This window comes from Diplotaxodon limnothrissa, linkage group LG14, assembly GCF_057381915.1.
Source record: "Diplotaxodon limnothrissa isolate DT_005_m linkage group LG14, D_limnothrissa_male_GT1.1, whole genome shotgun sequence".
In the NCBI taxonomy this organism is placed as follows: Eukaryota; Metazoa; Chordata; class Actinopteri; order Cichliformes; family Cichlidae; genus Diplotaxodon; species Diplotaxodon limnothrissa.
Window position 1 is genome coordinate 36395490 of NC_140609.1, and position 24764 is coordinate 36420253.

Here is a 24764-nt window from a genome sequence, read left to right on the forward strand (position 1 = left end):
TTCTGACACCTTCCTATCAGAACCAGCATTGACTTTTTCAACAATCTGAACAACGGTAACTCGTCCGTTAGATCGGACCACACAGGCCAGCCTTTGCTCCCCACATGCATCAGAGAGCCTTGGTTGCCCATGACCCTGTCTCTGGTTCCCCACTGTTCTTTCATTGGGCCACTTTTGATATATGCTGACCACTGCAAACTGGGAACACTCCACAAAAACTGCAGTTTTGGAGATGCTCTGATCCATTTGTCTAACATTCACAATTTGGCCTGTGTTTAGACTCACTCAGATTGCTTGCCTTTCCCCCCCCCCCCCTGCTTCTAAGACATGAACTCTGAGGGCAAAACATTCACATGCTTCCTAATATAACCCACCTGTTAACAAGAGCCATGATAAAGAGACATCTTTTGTTATTGTTTTAGTGGTCACAATGTTATGCCTGATCTGTGTATATATTATCTCCTATTGTCCTTTGTCATGTCATCCCTCTTTGCGGTTTGTTTCCTTGCCCTGTGTGTTATGATTTTTGTACATTTTGGATTCCCTGCTCTGTGAATTGGATTACCTGTGAGTGATCAGCATTAAAGGTGGATTTTGCGTTTATTTTCTGTCTGCCAAGTTCTGCATTTGGGTCCACGATCTGCCTTCCATGCAGCAAATCCTTAAGAGTCACTTTAACTCACTTTTTAGTTGATGGGTTTCTGAGGAGCTGTCAAAAGAGAGCGGAAAGTTTTAAAAATGTTACATTTTTGGCATGACAGACAAATTGAGCAAACACAGAGAGGCAAAGATTTCAGTGACAAATTAATTTAAACCACATTTCTCAAAGATATCAGTCAAAAAAGAAAAGTTACCACCTATGTTCAGTAGTTTAGGCGTACTAGTTAAAAGTAGTAGGGGGAGGATTTTGGATTATTCCATAAGGTTTAATGTTTGTAGGTGTTATGGTTTGTGTGTTTAACAGTGTCTGTCCTACTTGGACCTCAAATAAAATTGACACAATCGTACGGGCATCTCAGGGCATCTCACATGGCCCCAAATGCCTTCAACAGCTAATTAACAGCTGACACAACCATTTAATGCAAGTTATTCCCCAGCTTACATTCTCCTTTTTCCTTTTTTATCACATTCTTTTACTATTTACAGCATTAAAAAGAAAATAACCTTCTAAAAAAAGAAAATAAAGGAAAACTTTTCTTTTAATTCTTTAAGCCCATCAGTTCGTTCCAGTAAATGCAGACTGTCACTCCTGGGAAAGCAGGTGGCTGAGTGGAGTGCTATTTTAGTCATTACTTCAGAGCTACTTTAGAATTATTCATTCTGAAGCGGTTTCCTTCATGCCCCCATGCTTTGTGAGGAGCTTCTTCATATTCCCTAGAGCAGAAAATATCCTAGGATTGCCGCAAACAGGTATTTAACTCGCTGATCATTCGTTCATTCATTTATTTTTTTCTGCCCACTTGATTTCCACTCTGGACCTCCAGGGGGGCTGCAGCCTCTGCAGTGCAGAGTGCACCTTGTGTGGGAGGTGCATGTTACAATATGGCATATGGAGTATTATGATTCATCTTTGGTATTGGTGGTGGTGTCTTTTTTCCTGAGATGCTTTAGTCTTACCTAGTATAAAAACAATAGTGGCGCTTTAAACAACTTCCCATAACATGTGTGTATACTAGTCTGTTCTAAATGTATGCATGATTGTTATTCATCCTGTCTTACCTTGAACCCTTTCACCCAGTCCACCTTCACCTCTACTGTCATCCATCCATCTTCCAAGCTTGACATCCTCGAATCCTGATGTTGCTTCATCTGGCCTGTAGCCCTGCATTTGCCCTGCTGAATGTGTATGGGCAGAAGTCAATGACATGTTACTGTGCCAAGCATCCTCCAGAGTGGGTGTCGCTATTGAAGGGAGTGGTAGGGGCAGATAGAGGTGTCCTGCATCAGTAACTTTCCACTGACAAGGCCCGATACTCATCTGCACATAAAGCAGGAGCAGGTGGGAAGAAGAGAGAAGAGCAATTAGTTTACAACAGTGACAGAGAAACACAGGACACAAAAAAGAAAAGAAAGACAAACTAGGTTTTGAAAGACCAAAGATGACAAAGAATTCAACGTGTTTTGTTGTTCAAAATCAACTTTCTCTTTATTTAGGTTTTATGTCATGCCTTTGTTCAATAGGACTGAATTCAGAGTGTGTCTGTGAGCAAATTTATTTAAAACCGGAGACTGCAATTCTCTATGGGCTTTGGTGATTTTGTTTCCAACTCATCTCATTTTTCACAATTCCCATAACCTATAATGTGCAGCAACTATTGTCAGTGTAGGTTTGGGTCATTTAAACACTGAAACTATGAAACCGGGCAAACGCTACAGAGGGAAGATAATGAAACCCTGCTGGGGGTTTCATTATATAAGACAAAAAAGGCTATACATTTAAGGGCATTCAGCTGGATCAATATAAAACTCTGATCTGTTTGTTTGAATTGTTCCCGTCTTCAAAGTTTTGATGCTTTGTTCTGGCAGTAGCTGTAACAACTATCAGCAGGCATCTGAGATCAGTGCTGCTGGAATTGATGTTCACGGCAGGACTCCATGTTTTGAGTGATGAAGTAGCTGCAAACTTTGATCTGCTCCACAGTCTGCATTATAGATCTAGTCAGAACTCAGTTTTTTTTCTTATGTCTCATCTCAATAGTAAATGTCATATTGAACTGTGTTATTTGAAGCATGCTGGCTCAAATAATATAGGGCGAAGACAGCGCAGCATCCAGAATTCTGTTTATGGTGGAACAACACTTTCTCCCACACATTGTAGAAACCTTTTGAATCTCCAGAGGCCTCAAGACTGTCTATACATTCACTTTTTTCCAAGAGGCCAGTCAAACTGGCCACATTCTTAATAATGCATAAATTAACTTTGTATTTAAACTGTAAAAACTGCACCCTCCACATGCTTTTTAATGAAAAGGAAGTTGCTGCATAGATCAAAATTTATTTTTTCTACCAGGCTGTAAATATGTGTATTTGTCCTTGATGTAAATATGTAAAAATTATTTATGTTTCTGTTCTGTGTCTTGTGTACTGTTAGTTTGTATATGTGTCTTCTTGCTGCTGTTACACCCAAATTTCCCCTTGTGGGACAATTAAAGGATTATTCTATTCTATTCTATTCTATTCTATTCTACTATATCTGCCACAAGTGGCCATTAGAGGAACTGCACTTGATTTTTCAGCTCCACAGGTTCCTGCTTACTAATAACTGCTTTCCTTTGTGCATCTGCAGCTCACAGAAGAAAAATAAATCACATTATAGGATAGAAAACAACTAACGATGATGGATTTTATTATTGGGAAAATTTTTAGATGTTTGTTAGATGACAAATGCCATGAGTGCTTCGTCATTGATCAACAATCTGTCCTCTCTTTCACCATCAGGGGACGGGCAGGTTGATTTTGAGGAGTTCATGACGATTCTTGGTCCCAAGCTCCTCTCATCTGAAACAAGAGAAGGCTTTCTGGGCAGCACAATCGATACCATCTTCTGGCAGGTAAATCTTGATTCTTTTTTACCTTTATTCTCTGTCACACATCTGTTTTGTTACCACTTCTGAGTCATGAAATGAACTGGATGTGATGATGAGACAGATGCTATATGTCTGAGCTGAAATATAAATGCAGCATCATTCTTCTACATCTTTGTTTTAACTGAAAACCAAGGAGCAGGATTTTTAAATCTGTTTACAAAAAAAAAAGCTGCATGTTGGTCCAGGAATGCTGTCCTCAGTCTACTGTTCTCAGCCTCCTGTTATGTTGCGGGTCAGATTGACCCAGAACAGAAGAGATGTCACATGTCATCTGCATCACTAAAGGAAATGAAAAAAATCAAAATTATACAAGAAAATTGTAAAATAATCAATGCCAGGGTTTCTCACACTTTTGGATGAGTAAACATGCACGGGTCAAATTGACCCAGGAACATAATTGGTGTTCCTGGAAACCAACATAACAGGAGGGTTAAAAAGTGTGGTCGAGTTTGTCTGGTTTCCTCTAGATCTCTCACATTACATTACATGATTGGTTACTGCATCATTACGGCGCAAATGATGACCAACTGAAAAGGTAAATTTTAATTTTAGTATTAAAGAATTAAAAAATAACAAAACACCAATGCCAAATTAACCTAATTACACTAATTAACTGTACTATGAAAGCAAAATAGAGCTCATATATATTCTACATCTTTAATGAAGCTGTGCAGAGTTTTAATTATTTTTGTTCTTACGCAATCAACTCTGTGAATATATTTTAGATTTTATGTTCCCGAAAAAGAATATTTGTGTTAAAGTGACGACATCCTGGAGCAGCTAAAGTGTGACGTGTCTTCTGTGCACTAATGGATTCTGCAGTGAAATACAGTCTTCTGAATTTAACTCCATTTCCAGATTTTTTCAATCCTTTTTTGAAGGGCAGTGCAAATATATATCCATCCATCCATCCATTCGCTTCCGCTTATCCTTTTCAGGGTCGCGGGGGGCGCTGGAGCCTATCCCAGCTGTCATAGGGCGAGAGGCGGGGTACACCCTGGACAGGTCGCCAGTCTGTCGCAGGGCTGCAAATATATATATATATTATATATACTGATCTCCGTTGAGTTGTACTGTGACCGACTCACAGCATAAAGGGGTTTCAGAATCTGAGAACAGTAGTAAAAAATGTCTGAGTAAAATAGTTTTGCTTTGAGTGAGCTAGAGTGTTTAACACACACAGACACACAATAGAATGGAGGACAGAGCCTGAATGGGCATGTAGACAAATCTGGTATGTGTGAGAGAAAGAGCAGAGCATTTGGCACTGATAGTAACACTTGGCAAGCCTGCCCCCCTGATGTAATCATCAGCTTGACCCAGGCTTTTTCTCAGGGGAATGAGCTTGTGGTTTACACCGTGAGGACACAAGTCTTTAGAGGTATGAGTGCAGGACGGCAAATGTACTGCCAGCCACATTTGGTGATGTGACCTTGGCTTGTAAAGAAGAGCGGTTGGCTTGAAACAGTGTGTTTCTTCTTTTTTTTTTCAACCCCTCAAGTAAAACTGGTTGTGGTTTACGGTTTGTTACTCCTGCACTAATAAACCCACATTTCAAGTCAAGACGAATGCCCAGACGCAGAAATCAAACACCTCATCAAATGTGTGGAGCACATTCAGAGGGTAAATGCACTGCAGACCATCTTTTATCATAATTATTTCTTCACTCACCTCACAGATGATTACTTGCTTGAGACATTACAATTTTGTGCCTAGTTTATTTTATTGTTAATAGTGTATAACTGAGCCTTATTCAAAGAATTTGCTTCAGTGTTCCTCTTTGAATACATAAGTGTTTTTTTCCTAATTATTAGAATATTGGAGTAGATGTTGAATTTTTTACCTTGCATCCTAGTACCAGGGTGTTAAAAGTGATTTTTATGAAATATCTCAATAAATCTTGCATCCACTCTGCAGACAGTAACATGCAGTGTTTTGTGTTTGGTGGGACAATTGAAAAATGAAAATGATCTTAGCAATGCAAGTATGCATGGAGAAAAATAACACTATCGGCTCAAAAGCCTTCCCATCAGTTCAGCAGACGCTGAATAAACCATCAGCTGAGACAACTCATGCTGCTGGCTCATTATGTCCCACTCATTAAGATTCAGAATCAGCACTTCAAATCAACAGCTCTTACATGCTTAGAAAAATGCAATTCCTTTGTGGTCGTAAACAACAGGATAAAAAAATATATCACATTCATTTAAAAAAAAAAGAAAGAGAGAGAGAGAGAGACAGGGAGACAGTAGAAATGTTTTTTTTCCTTCTTGCTGACAATGATGCTTAATGCATTATAGTTTTACTCGCTGAAGATGCACAATTCAGTGCCATTAACAGGAAAGAAACATAATGACTATGTGAAATGTGAAAGATGTGGTAGAGATGAACCAAGAGCACATTATGAGTGTTTGTTGGTTTTTACTGCAGTAAAAATAGGCTGTTGAAGAAAATAACATCTGTTGTTTCAGCCCAACCATATTTCAATAGAAGTTGTTGGAGACAAAACAAATGCTAAGGAGAGTTGGTGTCAGATATAAACTGTAATCTTTAGTTCCAAATTAATGCTAGCTGTGATTTGCATCGGGCGTAATGTGCAAATTGTCAGAGAATGCAAAGTTTTTAGCCATAATAAGCTTTTTAGTCGAATTCCATCCATTTTTTTTACCTAACTAGAATTGCAGGATGTTGGAGTCAGTCCTAGCTGGGCGACGAGCAGGGTACAGCCTGAACATGTGTAATACAAAGACGCTGACAGCTGTTCACACCAACAGCTAATTTAGAATCAACCTAATATGTTTTCAGACACGTGAGAACATGCAAACTCTACACAGCGGACCAAGAGGTACAAACCCATGGTATAAAATGACATTGCTAACCATTTCATTATGGTGCCAAGGTAAAGACCTTAAAATATTATGCAGCACAACCCAGTCTGGCAGAACCAGACTGAGGGAAGATGGTTAAGGTCTACAAAATCTGGAATGAGAGGGAAGTCAAGAGAGGAGAGCAAAGACTAAAAAAATAAGTAATAATAAAACAAATAAATGATATAGTAAGTCAGTCAGCTAATATGTAATTTTTATTTTCCCCATAATGGTAACTTAGAGAAACTGGCACAAGTATAGTTCAGGAAACAACAAAGTAAATATAATACTCCACTACATTAGGAAACGGTATACTGTATGTGCAAAGTTGGGCTTCAATAATGACATTCATAATTCTCATCATGACATAAAACATTTTAAATTTTCAGTAGCTTTTAAAACCGTTGAATATATAACAGTTAAGAATAATTTCAATGATATAGACTCACAGCTGCAGATTTGTCAGTTTTATATCCATGAGGCAGATTCCCCAAAGCTCTGTTGAATGGAGATCTGTAGAGGTCATCTAAGTACATGGAGCTCATGCAGAAGAAACCAGTAGGAGGTGATTCGAGCTTTGTGACATGGTCCGCTAGTTTGCTAGAAGCAGTGATCAGATTGGTACACTGTGGTCACAAAGGGATAGTTAGGTTTCACCATTTAAACGATGCTCACATGGTACCAAGGGGCCTAAAGTGCCAAGAAAATACCCCCCACACCAGTAGACCATCAACAGGATGAACCGCTAATAATAGACAGGATGGAGCCATGCATTCATGTTGTTCATACTCAATTCTGAGGCTATCCTCTTAATGTTGCAGAATAGCTCGAGACCCATCAGACCAGAGACCGTTCAAGCCCATCTGCTTGAGGGTTCAACATGTTGTGTGTTCAGAGACATACCGTGGTTGTAATAAATGGTTATTTGAGTTGCTGTTGCCTTCCTATCATCTCAAAGCATTTTCACCCAGAGAACTGCCACTGTCTGGATAATTCCTTTACCTCATTCACTATAAACTCTGCACATGGTTGTGCAGGAAAATGCCAACAGATCAGGAGCTTCTGAAATAATCAGACCAGCCTGTCTGTCAACAACAAGGATGTTATGCTTACCTTTCTTACCATTCTGATGTTCCGTTTTACATACTTGCACTGACCATGTCTACATGCCTAAATGAACTGAGTTGCTATCCTGTGATTGGCTCCTTAGACATTTGCAGAGAGTTAAGAGCCGTTGAAGAGAGGTACATAACAAAGGGGCTGGTGAGTGTAAGTTCAGGTATAACAGTAATGTCTGCAACTGAATAGAAATCTTTAAAATCTTTAGAATATAGTATGTAGTCCCATGGACTGGACCTGAGGAGTCAAGAAATTTGTTCTGCCTTTACAACCAAGTAAAGCAGTCTCTGGCTGTATAGTATATGCTTACTATATGTTTCCCAGAACCTTTCCCAGACATGCTTTATATAACTTTTTATAATTATGCTTATAATTATTAGAATTAACATCCTTCAAATCTTGAACTTTACATTGATTTGGCACATCTTAATAATTTGCTTTGATGGAAGCAATATATTCAATAATCGTGACAAGGAAACAACGTGCACAATACTGATAATATTTTCGCTGTAGGCATTTTGTGCAACACTTAAACAAATTCAGTTTTCAAAGCATTTTACGGAGTACACTTTCCTTCTTTGCCAGCATTTGTTTTCTGTGCTCGTCCATCAGAGCAGAGCGGGATTCGTTCAGCAGGAGTGTGACACAAGCACACCCTGCACTCAAATGAACCTTATATTTTGTTGTGGTTCAGTCCTTTTGAACCCTGAGAGTAGCTCTGTTCTTGACTTGGAAGAGAGATTTTTTCATTCCAGCGATATCAAGCAAAGTGTCACATCCTCACCAGCTGGGGTGATGGGATAATGATTCACTCGCTGTCACACACTCACTTTCCTACTCACCCGTATCTGCTCCTGAACAGTTTGTTAATGTATCTAATTATCCCATTGGATAATTATGAGCTTGTATTTTAACAACTGCAAACATTAAAGTTGTTTTTTTAAGTCAGCAGCAGCAGCCTGATTAACAAGACAAACGAATAGTAAACAAAACAATGAACATTCAAAAAATCGTTTTTCAATGCCTGCTTGATTGAGATCAACATTATTTTAAATTTTCATTTTTCATGTGCAAGCACTTAATTCCTTCAACTGAAAATTACTGAAGATGTATGGAATACTTGTTATATAAGATCAAAGCTCCTCTGCACTTTAATTGCAGGTCAGTGTACCTTGCATTGTGCTAATTAATCCCTGAGTAGGATGGTGACTCACCAGTGAGAATAGTAGAAATGGAGATCATATAAGTTGTGAAGATAATGAGTCAGAGGTCAGATCTGGTCAAACGCAGTGTGTTTCCTCTTTGTGCACTTGAGATTTATCAGTTTTTAATTAGTGAACTTCAAGGTAATAGTGTGTACCTTTTCAAGGATCATAAAGGTACAATAAAACTTACTTATTTGCACCATTTCTCAATATTAACTATACCCATATGTTTTGAAATTTATATTCTGTTAAACAAAAATAAAAAAAATAATTTAATAAATTTCATTCAATAGACCATAGATTCTCTATCAGTCTTGTATGTCAGTGGCACGGAGTTACACTCTTTCCTAACAGCAAGAAGGTCTTTTTACTTTTGGGGTTTTCTTCAGGTGTTCTGGTTTCCTTTCAATTCAGTTCATAATTGTAACTTGGTGTACATGTTGATATGAATTGGATAAAGCTTTAGAGCAAGAGATTTTGGAACATGTACAAAATACATGAATTAGTGTTTTTGTGTGCATTTTATTTAAAGGTACTGTTGCATTAGCGTATAAAATTGTAAAGTTTGGTTTCTGTAAGTTGCAAACCACAAGGGTAAAAAAAAGCAGACCTGTGAAGGGTTCATCAGTTGGCCTCTAGAGCATGCGCCCAAATGGCGAGTAAAACTTTATTTTCTTAGCCTACGTGCAACAAAATAACACCCTGCACTGGTACTAAATCCAAGGAAGCTTATGATAATGTTTGCAGTTTTTCAAGCCATGTAAGCAGTTCTTGTTCGGGAAAACTTGGCAGACACTTTCATGGTCCCAGACCTGACAGCATTAAAAAATTAAAAAATAAATAACAGTTTAGTTTGTCTAACGCTTTGGTACTGCTGAATAAGCTGTTTGTGAACAGCAGCAACAAACATTATATTCAGGTTCCAACATTTTACACTTGGTCAACAATCACACCAACCATAATAGACAGTCCCGTGTGTGTGTGTGTGTGTGTGTGTGTGTGTTTAAACAGCTTTGAGGACCAAAAACTGGCATTCCACTGTACGTGTGGGGACCAACTATCACTTGTGGGGACAAAGTTGTTTTAGTTTTCCTCATTTTTGCACATTTTTCACGCATAAAGTTAAATAAACTGAACATGAGGAAGATGATCAGGGATTTTAAGTTGTTTTTTCTTCACTGTGACACTCTAGAATGTATTTTTACATTTTTACAAAAATCAAAGGACCACTGTCAAAAAATAAAAACTATACCAATAGCCTTTCTCAGAAGTAAAACTGGCAGCCAGGAGAAATGAGTGACCAGGTTTCCTGTACCTCTTTGACAGGACACCAGGGGTTTTCTTATTTTAGAGCTATTTACCCTATAATTACCCCATGTGCTGCACACCCACTTTAAATAAGAAAAAAAATACACCAACAAAGTTTGGCTGTTATTGTTTAGCCTTCTGGCATGTAATTTGTTTCTTTCTTTCATTTATGATGATTTCTTTATTTTTTCTTAAAGGTAATAAGATAATGTTTTTTTCCTTATCACGTTGATTTATTATGGGCTGTTTCCTTTAAGCTTAGAGACAAAGTCATTTAGTCCAGTCAAGAAACCGAAGTATCTCCAGTGTTGTTCTTGTTATTTGGTTGATGCTAACTGACCGTGTCTTAAAGTCATATTTGTATACAATGTAACTCCACAGAACCGACTTGTAGTGCCTAATGTGAATACAAGTGTTAATGTAATCAGTGTTATTTCAATAGAATAGATCTTTATAAGTTTTATTTGTCGATCTTTTTTCTACTTTTAAAGACAAAGAGACAATACACATAAAAACTAGTTTTATGTGGTAATGCTAAATATAGCAGACCCTGATTTGGGTCTTTTTTTGTTTATTTTAAACCAATATGTGTCAGAGTGCCTCTGGGTGCTTTAACCCTGTGATAAAATATTACATCCCGCAAAAATGTCAGCTAATCTTCCCTGAAAGTTATTTTTGATGGAGAGACTTTAGTGTTGGTTTCTCTGAGGTGTAGCATGGTTTGGAGAGCAAATGTCAGGAGGAAGCAGTGCACAGCAGAGAGGTGTGAGGAGCAGTCAGTCTAACGAACAGGTATTCACCTCCAGGTCATGAGGACTCCTCAAATGAACTGAAGCGTGAGAGGACTTTGCTTTTTTTTTTTAGGCTGCATGTTGATCAGAAAACAAACCGCAGCCTGGACTGTAAAGTGTTGTTTACATGTTAGAACTGTTGGGCAAAAAATTTGTACCTGGTGATTTTGTAGACCTTAACTAAAAATTACTTTTAAACTACCACAAGTTAACAACTGTAAGTTGCTATGCACTGCTGTTCCTTCTTTCTAGATATGAGTGAGTTTGAAAGAGCAGTTAAAAGGATGCTGGGTTCTGAAACATAATCTGTTTCTCAATAGTGCAAAAGCTGTTCCTCTTTCTCAGCAATATATGCCTCTGGCATTTTGTTACACGTGACCAAATAATCGTTTATTATTAAAATGCAAAATGTTACAGTTGGCACGTTCCATAACACATTATCAGAAGTGCTTTTTAATGTAAGTCTACCAGTCATGTTAAAGTCATGGTGAAGAATCCAACTCCGGACATTTAGACATGTGGCCTGTCTGGCTTGTAAATGGAGATTTTTGCCTTAAATCAGATCCATTAATCATCTTTTTTTTCTCCCCTTGGCGCCAGGGCACAATCTTGGATTTATAATGACTTTAGAAAATCATCTGTGATGAATAATATGCATGTCACAATGATTTTTCTTGAGACATTTTAGATTAGGTTAATATTTGTGTTGGCCCCTGCAGAGTTACCCTGGAAGTGAAAGTCTGCCATGAGCGCTGTAATTGTTTCTGTGCTATGGTTGTCTCTGTGGTGTATGTAAAGATCATATGCAATATCATATAATAGGCTTATTCCAAATGGGATGTCCAGGTCAATTTCATTTATCAGTTGGGATGGTCAAATTCTTATTACAAACTTTTATTGCATCGAATACAGTGGCTTGCACTTTTCAGTTATTTATTTGTGAAAAATGTTTGGAATCATGTATGATTTTCGTTCCACTTCTCTCGTGTGCACCACTTTGTGTTGGTCTTTCACGTGGAATTCCAATAAAATTGATTCATGTTCGTGGCTGTAATGTGACAAAATGTGGAAAAGTTCAAGGGGGCCGAATACTTTTGCAAGTCACTGTATTCCTATCATATATTAAAAATATATTTTTAACAGCATTAGTGGTTTTATGTTTTTTATTCAGTTCCCCTTTGTTTTGTTTTTCCATCTAGCTTTTGCAATAAAAGAAAATGGTTGCAGTTTTCAGCAAAGTGGCATCATAATTTAATCAAAATCTTGTTTTTGAGACTGGCTAAATCTGCTGGTGCTCTAATCTGCCTGCTTTACTTTCTGATAATGCTCTGCATCTGCTAAATGGGTCCGTTATGGACCAATGGGCTTGTTGAATGTTTCAACAAGCCCATTTGCTGCTGATTAGTTAGTAAAAATAATATCCAAAAACATCCGAGCCTTTGAAAGATTTCTGCAGGTACCCACCAAAAGGGAATGGTTTGTAGGAATATTTTTGAGGCTTTTCTCCTGCCTCAGATTGTTGTGTAAGTGTTCTGTCAGATAGTGCTAACAACACAACAACCACTCACAGCAAAGCATCCGTCCACATGACATTTCTTTTCTGTTATTTATCTGGTCATACACTGCTTACACATGTCTGTGGTTTTGTTGTTGAAGTTGAATGTTTAACATAAACCTCTGCTGTACTTGACTTTAGCTTGACTTCCTGTGCCCATGCAGGTAGAGCCTTCAATAATATCCATGCCTTAGTAATACAGCAGGCTTGAACTGATTCAGGATCAGCGTTTGAATTTGCCAAATAGATACATTTGATAAATGTCCTCAATCGTTTTCTTTTTTCTTTCTCATTCATTGCAATGATTAGTTATAATTCCAAGTTTCTCAGATTGCCTTGCTAAATTACTGAAATTTAAATAAGATGTCTGCTGATGAAGAACTGCTGACTGTCAGATGTCCTGCTCCAGGCAGGTAGTATGAGAAGAGCCAGCACTTCTCTAACAAGCAGCTGCTGGGTGCTTGATAGATTCAAGGCCAACGTGCAGGATGTAAACAAACTCTAAGGGCGTTCACTCACCGGCTGGGAAGGCTGAGACGAGCGAAAAATCACTTTCCCTCGCCAGGCATGGCCTTGAATGGCAATGAAGGTGGCACAGAGACACAGCGTTACAGACAGCTAATCAACACCCACACGTGTGCACACGCATGCACATGTTCTCCGTTTCGTTCCATATGCCTAATCATCCTCCTTCCAGCAGTCTGATCTACTCTAATGTGATCCTCCTCACATTGAAGCACAGAGGTTGGGGGGTGAATTATAGAGGATTATCAAAGTGAAAATGACTCAATTTGTCTCATGCATCAAGAAGGGCATTACTTTTGATCCCTGGCCAGAATCTTTTCCTTGAGGCCGTCAGTGCCTTTGCGAGACAGAAATGTATTTTCACGATGACCTCCACCTGAGTTTTCAATGCTGACTTTGAATGAGAGCAAGCAGTAATCTCTTCATGCTTAAAAAAGAAGCCAGTGTTGTAGTACCAAAAACTGTAGTTCTTCAAGTCAAACCCTTCAGTGTTACCAAGAACAACTTCAGCCATAAAAATGGCATCTTTAGAGCCTAAATGGTTTTATCTCCATGTGAAATTTCCCTCTTTGTGGCCATTTTTATTCTTTTGAGCCTTAAAGCTTTGGGCGTGGCCATTGTGATTGACAGGTACACCATTACAGGTTGCTGTAGCCAATCACAGTGGCTCCACTTCCTGAATAATAATAGTAAAATAATAATAATAACTTCATTCAAATAGTCAAAGGAGCTTGCAAAGAAAAGCGTCTGGACTTCTTTAAGTTGCTTGAAGACGTTTCACCTCTCATCCGAGAAGCTTCTTCAGATCTAAGGTCAAATGGTGGAGAGTCCCAGATTTAAACCTAGTGGGAGTATCCCCCCACAGAGGGACAAAAGGACCCCCTGATGATCCTCTAATCGCCTGAGCCAAGGTGTGAAACTGGGTGTGGGTCCCAATCAGCCAGAGTTTCGGGTGAGCTCATTGTGAAACCTGGCCCCACCTTATCATGCGATTTCCTGAGGTCAGATGGCCCAGGATGTGAGTGGGCGTTAAGGCGTCTGGGGAGGGATCTCAAAACTGGATTATAGATGGCAGACAGTTGGTGTCGTAAACCACCGCCTCTGTTCAAAGATGGTCGCTCACAGTGGACATAGATGGCTTCTTTCATAGAATTAGTGCTTCACAGTTTGAATAATTCAATTTCAATTCAATTCAATTTAATTTAAACAGCGCCAAATCACAACAACAGTCGCCTCAAGGCGCTTTATATTGTAAGGTAGACCCTACAATAATAGATACAGAGAAAACCCAACAATCATATGAGCCTCTATGAGCAAGCACTTTGGCAACAGTGGGGAAGAAAAACGCCCTTTTAACAGGAAGAAACCTCCAGCAGAACCAGGCTCAGTGAGGGGCGGGGCCATCTGCCACGACTGGTTGGGGAGAGAGACAGAAGATGGGAGAAAAGACACGCTGTGGAAGCGAGCCAGAGATTAATAACAGGTATAAAAGTATACAAGTAATAAAAGCTACACATTAAAGATAAGTGTATGCAACAAACATATACACACACATAATCAACCACATGGCCTCACATTCATTCCAAAATACACATACACACAACTGAACTGAACCTTTCAACTGTCTTTGGGCTGTCGGTGCCTTTTAGAGTGTTTTTTAATTACCTGATAATTTGCTGACTTCTTTTTTGGGCTGTAAGCTACACATCAGTGTTCCAATTTTGGTTTGTGTTATTTTAGTCTGCTACTTGGCACTTATTAGCAGGTATTAGTGTCTGTGTGATCCAGTTATACGGTCTTTGGATGCCGCTTATTAACCAAGTGTTAATAAGTTAGCACTCCATCTTCATTTCTAAAATTGTCACATCCGTCTCCTAAGGACAACAGAATGCATCATGTCAGAGGGGCTGCTTCCATCTGTAGTTGGCACATTGGTTTTATTGTTTGTTGGCTGTTTTCATTTTTCTTTTTACGTAATCTTTGGGAACGCTGACACTTTTCTCGAGACACCTCACCTCATGTTGCTATTGATTATAAAGTGGCAGGTTGCAGTAGGATTATGACTTTATTTATTGGTTAACAGAAATATATAACATAGAATACGCTGTATCAGTACGACCATTAATAGTAGTAAAACTTTAAAGCCTTAAACTTACTGTATCTACATCCATGCTGTTCGTGATGAACACTATATTGCTACTGTACTGTTGAGTCAGGCTGATAACTTTTCTTCTCTTAGCTCTGAAACAAGAAAGCTGCTGTTTGAAGTTTTGCTGCTCGTGGAAAAGCAGCAGCAAGCACCCTCAGGCCTCCTGCTTCAACTCTTAATTTGATTCCTGCCTCTGCCTGCTCCCTTCATCATTTGGAGCCTCGTGTTTTTGGTTTTTTTTTTGTGTACACTATGACATTTTTGTTCCTTTTCCTTCATCCTAACTCACGCTCCTTATGTTCCATGTAGCTTTAATTGCGTGTGAGTCAGCTTGGCTCCTTCAGTGATTCACTTCATTACAGCTCTTTCTCATCCACGATGCAGCTCTGAGAAGTGTCAGCACCACATCACTGTATTTTCTGCACAATTGCTTGACTTAAAATATGCACAAAATTGCATGTGCGCACACACACACACACACACACACACACACACATACTGTGGAGGAGCATTTGTGTTATTGAGTGTCCAGAATTTTAATGATGTGCCAATCAGAATAAATTTCTTTGACTACATTACACTGACACTGATTTACTTGAGGCGATCTTATTCATTTTTATCTACCAAGCAATCACAGCGTATAGCCCTATTTAGATATATATGGAGAAAATCATTTGTCAGCTAAATGTAATCAAAAAGACATAGGTCTGTTTCCCACTATTCATCATTTCACAGCGCTGTACTTTTATCCTCCGAGCTGCACTTCAAAGTCCCATCAGGCCTGCAGACAGAAAGGATGAAGAGTGAATATGGATGTATAGGACTTCAAAAGATTTGCACCCCATTCACAAAACCTTCTTTATTTATTTATTTATTTATTTACACAAAATAGTCAGAGTTCAGGCGTTTTTACTAGCCAAACTCACAATACTGCATGAATTAACATTTCCCCTTGACTTTTAAGTACAGGCTTGGTGATGCAGTCCTTGACATACTGAAAAAGAACACCTTATGTGACATTTCTTTGAAGATGATTTTAATTTCTGCAACACAAATAAGCAGGTGGGTAGACAGATCTCTCAGCTTTCCCCTGCATCTACAATGACGTTGAATGTTTTCTTTGGGGAATTATTACATTGGTGCTTCTCCAACTTTTTCCATGTTACAGACTAAAAAAACAAAATAATTTTTTGTGACAATCTGCAAAATTTTCATTTTGCAGTACCTTATAAGCTGTATAAACTGAACTTAAATTGAAGGTTTCGATGGAAGTTAGAGTTGCCTATGTTGCACTAGCCGATATAAGAAAACTTCTCTGTTTGGATCGAGCTTTAATTAGATTTTTCTACCACTTTAAGATGAGAAATACAATATATAACCAGTCGTCCTTTAGCAGGGGTCCTGCTACACCGTGGGTTTAATTAAACCATGTTTTAATCTGTACTATCAGCTATTGAACTGCAATTCAATGCCAACACCTCCAAGTAAAATTGTGCTTACGATTTATTTGGTTGTTTACATTTCTTCCTCATCTTTGTGTGTCTCTCGCTGTACTTCATTCTCATATCTTTTATCTCTCTTCCCTGCTGTCTCCTCTGTTGTTCATTCTTCTGCAGTAAAAGGTAATGAATTACATGAGGCACACCACATAGATCCACTGAAAGCCAATAATGAGGGCAGTGACCCTCAGGCTGCTCCTGCAACTGTTCAATCAGATATTACTGCTTGTATATGAAAAAGCTGTAAAAATTCTTAGGATGAGTTTTTTTGTTTTTGTTTGTTAATCTACCGTGTGTTGGTCGTGGGGCTATAATGAAATGTGCACTGGAGCGTAGAGGTTACAGACCTCAAGACAGAAGTAACTCTTTTTGTGGCCCATAAGAGTCTCACTGCAAGTCATTTTCGTCAGTTTCATCATGTGGCCAATGTTTATGTAAATTCAAAACACTACATGACTGGTTCCAGAAATGAGCTACAATTCATTTTCCCGCCTGTTGTTACCCTCGTGGCACGTGTTATGTTTTATTTTGCTCAATTAATCTTCTGGCCTTTGACGGCTTGGTGACGCAGCGGTAATGGAGACATAAATTTCTCCTGAAGGCTTTGGGCCTTTTAACGGAAACAGATAGGCTGCAGAGATCGATAAAGACGCTGAGCATTCATTTTAACAGGGAAGAGAATGTGTGCATGTTAGACCTGGGTGTTGAGCAGAGGAGGGCATAAATAATTGACTAAACTGAATTGCCTTACAGGTTGCATACTTAGTGTTAGTGAAGATTTCTATTCTCTTTACTTTACACTTCCAAACTGCACCATCCCACACTGCAACAAGTGTACCTGTGTGTAGTCACAATGTCGATTGTTGAAGGGTCTCTTAATAAGGAGCAGGGTAGAAATACACCAACCAGCTTTTGGATGCCGTCACTTTTCTCCAGTGGAACTCACAAATAACATCTGCAGTAATTTATATACTGCTGTCAGACTGATGTTTTAAGATCAGGGGCTGAACTTGCTTGAAAACACAGCTAGTTATTTACAGTGTCAGTCAGACAATAAATCCAACATTTACGAAATGCTTCCACTTCTAATCCTCCTTTTCTTCTTTTTGGTTTCCTCATCATTAGCATTTATATTAATAAATTGAAGCGCTAATCAAAAACGTCTATAAAGTCATATGATTTAGTCTTCACTGAAATAATTACACAGAAATCACACTTGTAAGTTTGTGGAGTTTCATCTGTATTTAACATAAAACAGATGTGCACCATCACAAGTTTTGGTTGTTAAGGATGTAACTGTGCAGACTCCGTAGTGGAGGAGTCTGTTTCCATTTAATACTAGTTGGATCAGCAGTCTTTCTTTGCTTTTTCTTCTTCTCCCTCTATCTCACTTCCCTTACCTTTGATTTTGTTGTCACTCTACGGCTCTTGTTTGTTCTTTCTTTATCACTCCCGGTCATCCCGATTACACCGAATCGCTCCTCATTTAACAAGAGAACTGCCTTTTTCTCACACTCTGACCTTTATTAGTTTCAGTCTTCAGCTCTGCTTTTGTTTTCTTTCAGGAGTCAGTTTTTTTTCCATTTGTGTTCTGTAACTGTAATTTACTTTAGAAAAAACATTTAATTTTAAAGGTCTGTAATTTCAATGCTTTCTTTATTCCCTTTATTCTAATTAGATGCATGTTTTGACGGTAAGCCTTTTTTTCTGAACATCCTAATTAGGACAAGTATTTTAATTTTCAGATTTAGAAAATTTATATTTTTAAGCAGACATGATATCGTGAAAATACTGAGATTTGGATATATGAGTAATGGATGAGTGTTTTTTGTTTTGTTTTGATTTTGCAGACAGTGCACAGCTGGGAACACCATACGTGCACAGCTGTTTGCGTATAAACCTCCTTTCAGTATTGCACGTGTGTGTGATCTTGCACTATAGAGGCCATGCCAGGTGTCTTAATCAACTGTAAGTTTTTGTTACTTACAACCATTTCGTCGGACTTGGAAATCACATTACATATTTGACATATTTGAAGCCTTGTCTGTCAAGCTTCTGTAAAATTCTCCCCCAAAGTCCAGAACTCTCCTTTCTCCAGCTTGACAACAGCATCCACAGATTACATGATCAGTTTCTGTTACTGTCATGTTGCCCTGCAAAAAAACAAACCAAAACAACAAAAACCCTGGTGCAGTCAGATCCCTGGAAAACCACCACCTCACACTTTCTTATAATCAGCCTCTGACAATACACTGAAATGAAAAAAATGAAATATCTCTTATTTCTATAGATAGTGTTTACATTAAAACAAGCATAGAGCATGTTCTTCTGCATTCAAATCAAACAGGGTTCAAGGATGTGCCTCCTCAGCTGCAGCACGTTTTAAATGGATTAATATTTCTACCATTTGGAAAAAATAGGACTTGCAAGTTCATTGCATTAGATTTACATTAGCAAATGCATATAATTGGATTCGTCAGTGTGTGGAGAATGTTATCTGTAGCTCTATAATTTGGCTGTACTGCAAAGGGCTGAACTCAGCAGATGGATGGATGCTGGCTCTTGGCACCTTCTCACCGCCTGTGTGTGTGAGCAGCTGAGTACGCCTCATTTATGGGTGTAAAGATGAACATGGCTTTCTCCACAATCCCAAATCCACTTTGCGGTCTTAACAAATATTCAAGAGTTTGCAAAAAGTCAATAAATTCATGGTTTTAATTCAAGGATAGTGCTTCTGTATGTGTGGGCAAATACGATCTCAGTGCATCTCCTTACACTGATTTTGATGAATTTTATGGTAGTTACAGTTTTAATGAACTTCAAGACTCTTTTAGTAAAAGTGTTTCTAAACCTTGCATCAAAGGCTCTCACAGTGACTCAGATATGTTATAGTACAGTTATAATATACCCACTGTTCCCATGAAATAATTGAGGAGAATATTAAAAACAGAAAATCCACATTTTGAAATATAACCTGTCCACTTCTTAATAAGTAACTGTATTATTTGAGTCTTTATGACACCTCATGCATTTATTAAAATGGTATAAAGTTATGTCAATGCAGTAATATTATTAGTGGTGTGATTGTAAGGGCCTGTGTCCATTTTCTCTACTCAAAGATTTGTCAGTTGAAAACTTTTGGAACAATTTCTCCCGCAAGCCAATCAAATTCAGAAAGGAGTGGGACTTATGTTATCAACACTGTAAAGAGTTTATCAGCATTATACACTGGACCCTAAACTTCTGTGAGTCCAGCTATAATAAACAAACCCAGTCTCTCTTGCAAATAGTTTGCATCTGTTCTTGTTGAAAATCTTTGAACTTTAGCATTGGAGAAGAGGAAAACCTGACAACCACAACAGGTGGTTTTTCACACACAGTGTATGTGGTGCAGCATGGAAGCGCGATGGTTAGCACTGTTGCCTCACAGCAAGAAGGTCCTGGGTTTAAATCAACCATCTGCTTCTGTGTGGCGTTTGCATGTGTCTACGTGGGTTCTCTCCGGGTACTCCAGCTTCCTCCCACAGTCCAACGACATGCAGATAGTGAGGTTAGGTTAATGTCAGTGTGAATGTTGTTTGTCTCTCTGTTAACCCTGCGACAGGCTTGTAGGTTTAGGAGTCACAGTTATGGTATATCCCTTAAATGTTCAAAATGGGAGGGACTTCCGACTAATGGCGGTTTGGTGCGAGTAGCGCTTTTGGTGAGCTCTTGCAGGGTCGGCCTTTTTTAAATTATTATTATTCTCTGACTCGACCCCAAGCGATATCTATCTCATTTTAAAATAGTACATTTTTTGATTTTGCTCACTAAAATGCCACCAAAGCTGACTAAAGGAGGAAGCTCGGTCTGGCCTCACCTGCAGCCTGCTTCTCCTGACTACCCTTTTACCCGTCCTGAATCGGGGACTGCGGCCCAGGCCGCCACCAATAGCGATGTCAGCGCTCTCAAAGCGGTGCTGCTTTCGGCTCTCCGCGAGGACTTTGCTGCTACACTTAAAACGGAGTTTCAAGCTATCCTTGGTGAATGTCTTTCCTCCATTAAGTCCGAGCTGCTCTCCTTCAAAAAGGAATTAAATGTTCAAAATGTAATTGTAATGCCTGTGTAACATATTGGTTTAATAACCCCTGGATTTGTCCGTCAGTCATACATGGCTTTAAAAAATATGCCAGTTGTCCATGTCGGATCCAGACCAATCAACATAAGGTTTATTATATATATTTGATCTGTTCATTTACTTTTACCAAAGCTCCTTGTGCTGTACAACACATATCTACCTTAGAGTCTAAACGGGGTCCTGCAAACTTTAGTAGTCCCTAAGTTCCTTCAGTTTGGACACACAAAAGAGGAACATGTCTTTCAAGAGTTGGAACAGCTATGAAAACTTTGCCAAAAGCATCTACCAGAAATGGTTCATGCTTTAAAGATTAGTTCAAAACGGCACAGTAACATTCCTGCTATTTGTTACCAGACATTTTTCTTCTCTTTAAATATCAACAATGAAAATGTCAGTTCAATCACAGGATTTTAATGATCACGTGAATCTGTTTTATCCCCATCACTCTGTCACGGATTCAATTCATTTCAATACAAGGCTCCTTCTGAGCTTTGACCACAGCAGACCTTAACAGTATGTGACATTTCCAACTTCTCCAAAGTCTCCATTAAAGTTCTCTGTGCCTGAGGCATGTGATTGCACTTCAGACTGAACTTCTTAGGAGAATGTGTAACAAAGAAGACTGAAGGTTTCCAGCGTGGGCTCCAGTATGAAGCTGTAGGTCACAAACCACTGGGTGTCCTACTAAAGGTCTTTTCTGTGGGAGTCACTTTAGGTTCAGGTGTGTAATTCTTTTCTACTCCCCTTTCTTTCACCATATTCTCCATAAAGGTCAGTCCATGCTTGAATGTGAATGTAGGTTGAGAAAGTCTGTGGGATATGGGAAATGAAAATAAAATGGCTTTTTCTTATCTTCTACTGTAGTGCTCTGTGAATAGAGCTATCCTCTGGCTCATCCCTCTTTTTCTTGGCAAATGAAGTTCTGCCAGTCTCTTGATGGGTGCCAGTGATGCCGTCTTTATTGGGAAGCGAGGCTGCATAAAGGTTGGGTAAACACAATTAGGCTGCCGACCTTTTCCTTTGGGGGGGAAGTAACACAAAAGTTGGCAGTAACTTTAAGTGGCAGATGCTGCAGGGGCACTCCAGGTAGATCTGTCTGTTTAGTACAGATCCTCTCTCTGTTTTCCAGAGGGAGATGCGAGGAGAAATAAACAGAGCTCTGCAGTCTGTGAAACATCGCATCCATTTCTGAAACAGGAGGCAAAACATCTTTTTATGCTGCTGTACATGGTGGCTGATGTGAGATTGTTGCTGTATGAGCTTTCCAGTTAGGACCACAGCAGCAGCAGTGTCCTGAAGAGAGCAGGCGGATGAAAATGATCAAGTCTAACACATACAAAGGAGAATGATGGGTTGTGAAGAGGCTTGCAGATGCATGGCTCTGTTTGAGATTCACTAGTTGGTTGCTTGGAAGAGTATTAGCTGAACGGCTGGGATTATGGGCTGAGCTCGACTTTGTTTCCTGCCTAAACTAATGCCATACTCTATTTAGTCTCACAAAAAGTTTGTGTTTGTTTATGTTTGTCAATACTGAACTGTGGGGCTCTTTATTATCTGAAAAGTATGTTCAATACTAATGTAGAAAACTTTGAGTTTGGTGGTCAACAAGGAGTCAGTGTTTGAGTTTCAGTGGTCATCATAGTTTTTTCTGCTTACTGTGTTATTCTTTTAAATGATTGATAAATTTTATTATTTTCTTTTTTTATCAGTTTTTTTTTTACACAGTATAGAGTAGAAAGGCAGATGGGTTGTATGTGAGGGGGAATGGCACATAGAAAAGCACCTGGAGCAACCTCGAACCTGCAGTGCAGCACTAAGGACTAAAGCTGCACAGCATGGGTCACCTGTTCAACCAGGTGATGCATCGTGTTGCTCCTTCTGTCTTTTCACAAAAATGCAGTAAAATGAAGAAAATCAAATAACTGAAGAATATTGAAGTATCAGTTGTTGTATTGGTATAAACCTTTAGTTGTACTGGTGGTTTCAGGGGAAATATTTAGTAACTGTACCTTCTTTTTATGGGTTTATGTTTTCTGTCACTGTTATATTTACATTTCCACTGGATTAACTGTACCTGCTTTTAAATTACATTTCACAATGTATGTGATTTATTAGTCTATTGTTGCATAACTTTATTTTACTTTTGTCTTGCCAACATTTACATTTACGTTCACCTTTGATTAATGAGCCGGCAAACAAAAGACGAAACATTGACCCAAAATTTTAATTACCTCTGATAATGAATCTTCATGAAGGCTGATTAACATTTGAGGTGTGATTGGTGCGAGTGTTCATTAGCTCACTCTGAGAAGGCTGAGCGATAACAAATCTCATCGATGGTAAGTGTCCAAGTGTGATTTATGCAGTGGGCTTGCCAGAAAGTCCAGTGAATGTTATCCTTCACTCTCTGGACGAGTGTCATTCATCATAATATCACCGAGTGCACCAAACACAATCTGGATTTGGTGTTTGTAAACTGAGATCAAATGTGTTGAGAAGCTGGATAAATTTAGTAAATCATATAAACTCTATATGAATGAATAGATAGATACATAGATAGATGTAGATATATATATATATATGGTCTGTGAAGAAGCTCTCTGGAGTTGCTTGACTGAACCAGAATGGAAACCTTTCTGTTTATACTAATAATTATGTTAATAATAAAAACTGTATTTGTATAGCAGAGAGAGATGTGGTGTTTCTCACCTCGTTCACAAAGTTTCAAAAACAACATGTTCAGTGAGAGCCTTTTATCATCATCAAAAATGTGAATATGCATTTACATTTCTTTTTTATGTAAATGCTTATTGATGTTGTATTTTCCATCATCTTATTTCCTGTTTTTGTTAAAAGAATGGGATCATTGTTGATTGCATATTTTTGATATCACCAGGTATTTGAACCTTATTGTTTCCTCACGCACATACTTCACTCTCTCTTCACTAGCAGGTCTGCATTAAAGAAGACAGATCGGGGACTGCTGTAGCCCGAGGTCATTCACTCTCTCCCCACTTTCCTGTCTATCCCTCTGCACTGTTCGGTCTCATAAATTCAAAAAAAAAAAACAGGAGACCAGGATTAACACTCATTCAGCTCATGAGACTTGATGAGACATGATTCCTTATCTAAAAAGATTATATGTTTATTACAAATTGATGTGTCATATTTGGTCATTTTACTGTACTAGTGTCACAGTTTGAATTTGTGCACTCCATACTAACACATATGAGGCCACAGAGCAGGCAAAATGAAATTATTTTGTAATAGAATGACTTGGGCCGATGTTGTATTTTGTTATTAATTATTTATGTTAATTAAGTTTTTTTTTAAATATTTGGTTGGTTTAATATAACAGAGTTTTCTGCTTAATTTTTTTTAGGTTTATAAAGATAACAGTGGAACTTTTGCAATTATTTCACTGTTATCATTGTTGTTATTGCTACTATTTTAATGAAGACAGAGCTGGTGTCCCGTTAACGTTGACTTCCTAGATCTCCTTGTGCTTCTGCCTGTCGTAGCTTTTTATGCTCCACTGATTTGGCTCAGCTGTTGTTACACAGCTTATCAACTTCAGGGTCATACTGGGGCAGTTCCCATCCATGCATGTCCTGGGTACCGCGGTGAGTGTGTAATACAGATAACAGAGAAAAGGCCTAACCACCTGATGTGTTCAAGGCCATGGTATTTGACAACAGCGGCAAAGGTGATAACCACTGAGTAAAGTAGTCTAACCTGTTTGAAATGAATGCGTGGACCATTTTCCCAGTTTGAGATGAGAATTTTCAAACTTTCAATATGTTTTGAAGTGTGTGTGTGTGTGTGTGTGGAGGGGGGGGGGGATAAAAATGAACGCATTTTTGGAACAACAACAAATATTTCTGGTTTCTGCAGAGCTACAGAGAGACCGTCAAAACAGAGTACTCCTCCAGAGTAGAGAGCTCACACTCTTCTACATGAAATAGTACACTGACAAAAAAATCTATGCATATAATGTGCATTTTATAGATTGATACAGATAAATATCCTCTGCATAAGAATG

General features: G+C 38.6%; 1 protein-coding gene across 1 annotated transcript in view; it reads left to right on the top strand.

The window, feature by feature from the left end:
• The window catches only part of LOC146619331 (calcium-binding protein 8-like), a 53617-nt gene that overhangs the window by 20837 nt on the left and 8016 nt on the right, over positions 1-24764 (top strand). Inside the window, exon 4 of the mRNA XM_085370789.1 lies at positions 3439-3551. Coding sequence (XP_085226915.1) covers positions 3439-3551 — 113 coding nt within the window. The remainder of the gene's footprint in view (positions 1-3438; positions 3552-24764) is intronic.